Source organism: Gossypium raimondii, chromosome 2, assembly GCF_025698545.1.
Source record: "Gossypium raimondii isolate GPD5lz chromosome 2, ASM2569854v1, whole genome shotgun sequence".
Taxonomy (NCBI): domain Eukaryota; kingdom Viridiplantae; phylum Streptophyta; class Magnoliopsida; order Malvales; family Malvaceae; genus Gossypium; species Gossypium raimondii.
In genome coordinates this window covers 13,140,982-13,149,353 of record NC_068566.1, presented here as the reverse complement: position 1 = coordinate 13,149,353, position 8,372 = coordinate 13,140,982, and the positions used below count along the sequence as shown (strand labels likewise).

General features: G+C 37.7%; 2 protein-coding genes across 5 annotated transcripts; one reads left to right on the top strand and one right to left on the bottom strand.

The window, feature by feature from the left end:
- Positions 1-345: 345 nt before the first annotated feature.
- On the top strand, positions 346-2,211 carry LOC105777910 (ras-related protein RHN1). Of its 4 annotated transcripts, none has more exons than XM_052626021.1 (7): positions 346-511; positions 789-866; positions 959-1,126; positions 1,256-1,304; positions 1,568-1,629; positions 1,725-1,818; positions 1,891-2,211. In XM_052626021.1, exons 1-7 carry the CDS (start codon positions 473-475, stop codon positions 1,992-1,994), a joined length of 594 nt encoding a protein of 197 aa, XP_052481981.1. In that variant the 5' UTR covers positions 346-472; the 3' UTR covers positions 1,995-2,211. The 4 variants fall into 4 exon arrangements, with proteins under 4 accessions (XP_052481981.1, XP_012456887.1, XP_012456879.1 ...); XM_012601433.2 differs by having other exon boundaries at positions 1,568-1,635; XM_012601425.2 differs by having other exon boundaries at positions 1,568-1,641.
- Positions 2,212-2,967: 756 nt separating this feature from the next.
- Positions 2,968-7,979, bottom strand: LOC105777927 (hypothetical protein). The gene is made up of 5 exons (XM_012601456.2): positions 7,861-7,979; positions 6,744-7,773; positions 5,672-5,853; positions 4,342-4,565; positions 2,968-4,015 (listed from the first exon to the last, which is right to left on the bottom strand). Exons 2-5 carry the CDS (start codon positions 7,762-7,764, stop codon positions 3,214-3,216), a joined length of 2,229 nt encoding a protein of 742 aa, XP_012456910.1. The 5' UTR covers positions 7,765-7,773; positions 7,861-7,979; the 3' UTR covers positions 2,968-3,213.
- Between the last annotated feature and the right edge of the window lie 393 nt (positions 7,980-8,372).

Sequence of the window (8,372 nt, the reverse complement as noted above, 5' to 3'; positions counted from 1 at the left end):
TTAAAAGCACTTTCTCACAGCCAGGCTAAACGCTTAAATTTTAAACCAAATTTTTTAAAATCACTTCTAATAAGCATTTTTTAAAAGCGCTTTTCAACAGCAATATGTTAAACTAGCCATTAGTGAACAATAAAGCTTTATCGATAACGGCAAATGGAGATGAAAATTAAGATATTTAGACTTAATATGCATGTAAATTTTTTAATCGATGTGACATCGATATTATATTTATTTATTTATCACAAAACAAGCACAATTCATTGTTTAGAATCAAAGTTGTAAACAACCGGTCAAAGTAGGTAAATAATATAGTACGAGGAAATCCAAGTTTCAAACCTACCATTCTCATTCAATCCTAAACAACGTTCCTGTTTTTGCCTTTTATGAGATTGTACCAATTCTTTGTCTATCTAAAACTTTCTTTTGCCTTTGTAATTTTCAGTCAGTCGTACAATTAGATCTACACTGGACAATGGCAAGACCTGGTACCAGGATCATACAAGCCAAGCTGGTAGGTATGTCTTACCCTTTTTCTTTATTGTTTGAAAATGGGGATCAACTTGGTTTTTGATCTCCCAATCAACCTAAACTCTAGTGTTTTCCCTTTTAATTTCTTTGCTTTTAATAGTCCAAACTTATCATGCTTTGACTCTACTTGTTCAACATATATCCTAACATGATTTGAGATATGTTATAAGGAACTTATAAATACATAAATAGATTTATTCCATTGAGTGCAACAACAAGGATTAAAAAGGAAATAGTCCATAAATTGAGAATAATTGCAGGTGCTTGTAGGAGACATGGGAACAGGCAAAACCAGCTTGGTACTAAGATTTGTGAAAGGCCAGTTTTTCCATCACCAGGTCCCTCCTTGTTTTATTCTATATATATATATATATATTTGGTCTTCTGATTGAGGAGTTGATGAAATTTGGAGTAGTATTGTACATTATAGGAAGCAACGATAGGAGCAGCCTTTTTCACTCAGATATTATCAGTAAGTGAAGCCACTGTAAAGTTTGACATTTGGGATACAGCGGGACAAGAAAGATACCATAGTTTAGCTCCCATGTATTATCGAGGTGCTGCTGCTGCCATTGTTGTTTATGATATCTCAACCATGGTAATCCATCTCACTTTCATCCATTTAAATGCATTGCTAATGTTAACCTATTAACAACACAGACATAGAATGTGACCCCAGGTTATTTCAATGGCATCTCTTATGTTATTTTTTTTCTTCTTTTGACAGGACACCTTTGCACGAGCAAAGAAATGGGTTCAGGAACTGCAAAAACAAGGTGAGGAAGATGCTGTTATATGACACTTTCAGTTCATACTAAGTTATGTTTTCTAGACACTGTGCCTGACTGGCTCGTGTCATGCCTCGTTTATTTGTGTATATCATGTGTGATATTGGGAGGTATGCTGGCCTACCCAACTCTATGTTTACTCCTATGCTTTAACTTTTGCCTGCAAATTTTTCTTGGTAAAGAATGATTGGTTAGCTATAAATCAACAGCTAATTATTATTTTATATATGATCTTATATGCCATGTGTAAGGAAATCCAAAGTTAGTGATGGCTCTGGTGGGAAACAAATCAGACTTGGACTCAAAAAGAGAGGTTCAAGTTGAGGTTTTTCCAAAACGCTTCCCTGTGTAGCATAATTATACTATCTCAAGTTACTAAGTGCACACACAAATCTCATTCATTGGCAGGAAGGAGAAGAATTTGCTCAAGAAAATGGTATGCTTTTCATGGAAACATCAGCAAAAACTGCAGAGAATGTGAATGAGCTCTTCTATGAAATAGGTAACACATTATTGATGCTCATTCCATACACCTTTGGCACATTTTCATCATTTGCTCCTTTCCTATGTGCAGCTAAGAAGTTGGCAACAGCTTCCCCTCCCAACCCATCAGGGGTAACTCTAAACCATGAGGAAACACAGGAAAGAAGAGGAAAGCTATTTTGTTGCATAGGTTGAAACTGATACCATCTCCGCACCCATATCCCTTTCAACACTTGTGTACTCTCTCTGTTTGTCATTTGCAGATAGCTGATTGTGTAAATTACTTCAATAATTATGAATAATATGCTTACAAGCTATCAAAATTGTTGTTAATGACTAAATACCGGAACCAAGAAATACTGTTTCATAGTTGGTACCGATGCTTATGAAGTTTTATTACTAGTTCTATAAATGGTCAACAAGGACTATACTAACACACACCTTTGAATTGCTTTACTTCAGAGCGGGCAAAAGGACCTCTGTTCTAACTCTTTTAATTTATTTCAATACATTTCCGGGCATAGTTATGATTATAACCTTCAAATATCTTCAAGATATATGGAAAATTTTTATAAAAAATAAAACATATCCATGTTTGATAGACTTGACCATATACCAGATCACATACTCAAGCCCGAAGACCCGTTCAGAAAGGGAGAGAGTTTGGATTAAAATATAAGCCCAAAAAATAAACTTGAAAAAAAAATCTATTTTTTAAACAGACCGAATCTTAGGTAAAATTTTTGACCTGGCCCAACTTATACATACCTGCATTTGATGCTCACACTAGAGTTTGAATAACATAAAAAATAAATAAATAAAACTCTTTCTTTCTTTCTTTCTTTCTTTCCAATCAATGGTAATTAATTATTGTAATTAATTATTGTATGTAATTTGGATTTGGGTGATACTCATGAGTATCCTAATCTAGTATGTAAAGGTATAAAATACAAAAACCGGAATAATATAACCAGCTAGTTAGTCTTATTAGTTTTAGGGAAAGTGAAGAGGTGATTAATCTGTACATTTTGACAAATTCACAGGGGAGTAAAACAAGAACATAATCATATAAAGGTAGGGGACAACCATCATTAGGGCAACACCCTGGTTCAAACAGCACCACACAAATATCGTTTCCACCTAGAAAAGATTGGGACCTCCATCCTCAAAAACATCAAACAAAGGAGCTTTGGTACATGGAGTAAAAACTTCAATTATACATATATGGAGTATCATATATTCACACTCATTTCTGAATATGTGCCGCATATAGAGTACTCTAAAAAAAATGAAGAATCCCGGTAACATAGCATTTTAGAGTTCATTCTATACCTTTCTGTTGGTCCGAGTGTATCCATATAAAGCACATCGAACACATTATACATAGAAAATTGCTTAAACATACTATTAAGTTTTATGAGCTATGATTTGGATTCCTTGAACGTGATATGGCCCTTAACTCCCCATACATTTTTGAACAAGCAACGGCAATAGTTGACATTGCTCTGAAGAGCTCTGGCAGCCGAGTTTTAAGGCTCACTAAAGACTTCTCCCTCACCTGAATACGTAAAATCCTGTACGCCTCTTCCTCTTCTCCCAACCTCTTTTTCACTGCATCCACCATGAGCTGCCTTTCAGTAACAGCATCATTGTTAGAGTTGTCGTCTGTCCTCGTTGGATCCAACTCCTCCGGTGTTCTTCGCTGCATATATTTATTGTACCAATCCTCAAACTGCTGTTGCTTCTTTTTGAGCTCCTTCTGAGATCCCTCGCATTTTTCCTTCAGCTTCATTTCATCTAGTTGATGCTGCATGATAGCGTCAATCACATGAGCAAAGTTATTAATAGCACTTCTCGCAATCTCATCTGGAAGTTTGTCAAGTTTGTCCTGCCAAGCAAAGATAAGCCTCTGAATAGGTGGACTTTCGACCCTTGGAGGTGAAGAAACTTTCTCCTTCAGGCTGCTTTCGATGGGAATGAGATTTAGCCTTAACCAATTGTTCAGGGCTTTTATGTACTCTTTCTGGTGGTCTATAAGCTTACAAAACTGCATGTGCCAATCCTGCACAATCGCTAACAGCTGGATCGTACGCTCATGGTGATGCTCGCTTGTTTCCTGTGCCGATTGAGAGAGGTCCAGATGATCCCTCAGTATAGCCACTATCCTACATTGGCTGTCGTGTTCTTCTCTCATGGTTTCCCACATTATCACCATCCTGCGAATTGACACATTGCAACCCATATCATCCAAACTTGAAACAAGAAAAGAAAATTCAATGATTTCATCAAATGTTAAAGCATCTTAGATACACCCTATGCAAATACAGTAAATTGATGACAATAGTTAAGCCTCGTTGGAGAAAACACAAAGGCAGAAGACAAAAACTGTGTAAGGTTACAAGTATCTAAGAGTGATTGTTAATACTCTGTTTTTACAGAAAAAGGGGAACTGCCCTGCCATTCAAATCCTCTCTTGGATCAAGTCATAGGCCTTTTTCTGAGAAAGTCTAGTATAGAGTTAAAAAGATGAACTGCAACTTACTTCTCGACAAGCTCAACGAGTTTTGGATAGAGCTGCTGATCTCGTAATCGATTTATCTCTGAAACTGTAGAATCCATGGATTGCATGTCGACAATATATCTGGTGTGCAGATGACTTACTGCTGCTTTTGCCTTTTCGAGTGCCTCAGAGTTGGTACCTCGTTTCTTTAGTTTGTTTAGAGTGGCAACCTTCCTTTGGTACTCAAACTTCATAAGCTCACCAGCCTATCCATAAAAATTCAAACCCAAAGAAGATCAAGGAAATGCTTAATTCAAACAAAAGCACGTAAATACTGTCATTTAGAAAAGTGCAGATGTACTGCTGTGAATTACAAAAAGATATGTATGTTCATGGAAGCAAAACAGACATTAGCATTAAAGAAAATTGGAAATTAAATAGATAGTAGCAGTATCTTGAACATAAGTAAGCACCAGAATGACATTTTCCTTTTCCTACAACAAGGCTGCTGCAGGTTATTTCTAGGAAAACAAAATATAATTTGAGAGGCCTCATCCTTCATATGTGCTCCTCCTTGTAGCCATTTTTAATGTGGGGCTTCTCTAGTTAGGACTTAAGTGACCACTCAAGATGAGATTTCCTTTAGGTGCAAGGATATACTAGCCAAACTGAACCTTGAATTAGTAACTAAGTTACTGATCTAAGAATATGCATTTTGTTTTTGGTGTGCTGAGAAAGGGAACAACACACTTACATCCCACTAGTTATATACTACAAGAGGATTGGCATTTGGAACAATTACTTGAACATAACACGATGAATGATTTAACAAAAAAAGAGCAAATTACTTCTATGTGAATTACACCATACCTAAAATTACTTGAAAATTTGTTGCTTCACGTAGATATAGCTTACTAATGGTCTCTGTCTATCCAAGCGTGAATGTGTTCACTTATGATCCAAAGAAAAAGATTCGTGGCAAAGCAGTAACAATCTGAACTATGTTGTAAAAATCAAAATTATTGGCCTAAAGGCAAGTACCAGTGGTGCATTTACCCCCAATTATAACAGTTCTAGCCTTGTGGTCAATAACTATTCAAGACAAGGTAACTATATGTACAGGCAGCCCTTTGATTGAGTGTCAATCATGCAATAAGGAATAGTAGCATTATAAAATAATTGAATGTCCTATACTGGTCGATCGGCCAAAGAAAACCATATTATGCTGTTTAATTTATCAAGAAGATATCATATCATCAAGCATTTCAAACCAAGACATTTTATACTGTCAAAGTTATGCAACAGTATAGTGGTCATTCAGTAGATAATGAATAAGAGGACAAATGACATAATGATAATAATAATAATATACCTTCACTTCATCATAAAGCTTTTTTTCCCATGCAAGCATTTTATCCAACACAGTGGCGTGAGTCTCATTATCCTCTGAATCAAAGTCATCGTTTGCGTTATCAGCATTGTCTAATTTAAGTCCTTTAAATGAACGGTTCCAAGTAATAACACGCATTACTCTCTGCGAGTGATCAAGGTGTCCTGCAAAGTAGTAACCAAGATAATATACAATCCATTTAAGCTACATTATGTGAACAAAATAATCACATATTCAATTCCACAAGAAAGGTGAAAAACAACAAATTTATTGGCCAAATTGTTAGACTTCACCTTATGATTTTGCATAGCTGATCTCTAGTTAATAGTAATTTATGTGTTTATTTATATTTGTACAAACTGACATGGTTAGACTCTAAAACAGAACTGGATAAAATACTAGTCATTCATGAAAAGAAGAGCTCTCTACAAACTGAAAGCAAAAACTTCTAAGCCAAAGTAGACCGGAACTTATTTAACAATGTTTAAACTATTGTTATGCAGTACTCTCTAGTTCTATCCTTCGTGCAAGATTCCTCAACAGTCAAAATCCAAATCCTCAAAATTACTCATTCTAATAACTCAATGTGACAAAGGATGAAAGGAATGAAAACCCATATTTACTTATAGAGACAGTCAACCAATCTTCTTAGCTTATGTTGCTCCAACTCTTTATTTTTCTTGAAGACTGGTGTTCGATACAGTTTTTGATATGGATACGGAGGTATGACCCTCAAAACACCTTTCAAATGCATGAAAAACTTTCAAAATGATTGAACATACCTATACCTGACACATAACCATATCTGACACTCACACCATCAGTCTGAGTAACAAAGTTCTTGGCAAATTCAGCAAGAGGCATTAACATTTGAAACCCAATCTTAGAATTCTAAAGTTGAAATGCCGATACCAAACATCATGCAACCGAGCAATAACAGAACTTGTCTAAAATTCTATTTATCAATGTAAAGGAGATAACAGAAATCAAAATCAAAATCTTAAGAATTGCACTGATGGTCAGTTTCATGATACAAAATTGAAAAACCCGTTACCTCGATTATCAGCAAAATTAGAGTGATAATGCAACCTAGTAGCTTCCAATAACTTGGAAACCTCATGGGCACTCTTTGAGGCCTTCAAGAAATGATCATCAAGCTCAGTAAACACCTGCAACAAATTAAAACTCCCCTTACCCAACCTCTTCTCTACTGTACTACCAACCCCCATTTTCCCACCCTTCTTGCTCCCTTTCCCTACCCCAGATAGCGGTGGCACCGGCTTCTCCACCTCCACTGGCGTCTTTAGTCCCTTGTCCACAACCACCTCCTCCTCCCTCAGCTTCTCCTCCTCCACCACCTCTTCCTCAATTCTTGCCGGCATTTCCTCAAATACCTTCCTTTCATCCTCTCCGTTATCCACCCTCATTTCATCCACCACCCCTAAACTTGGTCCAGGTACACTACCTTCCGCGGGAAAGAAGTAATAGTAAGTCGAATCCTGGGGCGGCTGTGATTGCATTGCACGCGCCTGAACGATGGTAGACGTCACTATTTCCTCCTCTTCGTCCTCTTCCTCCTCCTTCTCTCTCCTACTCCTACCGCCACTACCACTTCCCCTATAATTCCGGGATTTTCGCTTAACCAACGAACCACCGGCGTCCAGGTCATCGTCCTCCTCGTCATCTTCCATGATGGTGGTGGTCGACGTCTCCCTTTGCTTTCCTTTCAAGGGCATCTGTATGGGCATACTAGCGGAGCGTTGGATCGGAACGACCGGATCGCCGGAAAGGCTGACGGGAGGAGGAGGCGGAGGTAAGACAGGTGGTTGCGGCGGCAGAGGAGGGGGAGGACCGACGAAGGAGGGGCCAGGGGGAGAAGGGAGATTTGGGTTCTGGACCTCCCCGTGGGCGTAATCGCTTAAGGCGGCGCCAGTGTTCTTTAAGGACATAGCATAAGCAGAGTGGGCGGCGGCAAAGGCGTTGCGGGCGGCAACCGCTTCTTTCATGAATTGTTTCCGCTCTTTGCATCGGGCAACGGCTTCTTCGTTCTCGATCCTCGACTGCGAACAACCCATAATTTCTCCCTAGAAAGAAAATTACCAGAATTGAATCCAATAATTGAATAACCAATCTTCCCCAATTGTTGAAAGTTGAAAGAGAGAGATTCTTACAAGCTAGCTCAAACCTCAAAGTGTTTTGAGAGTCTGAAAAACGACGTAATGTTTTGGATACAGAAGAGAAGACAAAGTCAGTCCAGGGCGGACGGCAGGGTTTTCTATTTATTTATGGGATCAATAAATGAAATATAAATTATTAAAATTTTATTGGCAATAAATGGGTCCCACTGTAACAATGGAGTGAGAGAGATGCATTGCACTGCACACACTCTGACACACAATCCTCACTTTACTTAACGACTCTGTCAGTAATTTACCTCTTCTTTTGATTGTTGGATCATTCTTCCTTATTCAGTCAACGTTTTACAAAAGAAGTAATAAAACAAGGTGAATTCCCTCCCCGCACTCCCTATGTAAATATGTCTCCCAAAATTGTGAAGAATACCATTTTTGTCAATCCATCCCTTTTTTTCAGCACATGTCTAACACAGATCATTTATAAACGTTTGATAAAGTCTTTGATAGCTGAAAAAAGTTGTTTGGATCACTTTGATTGCTTCAGTACT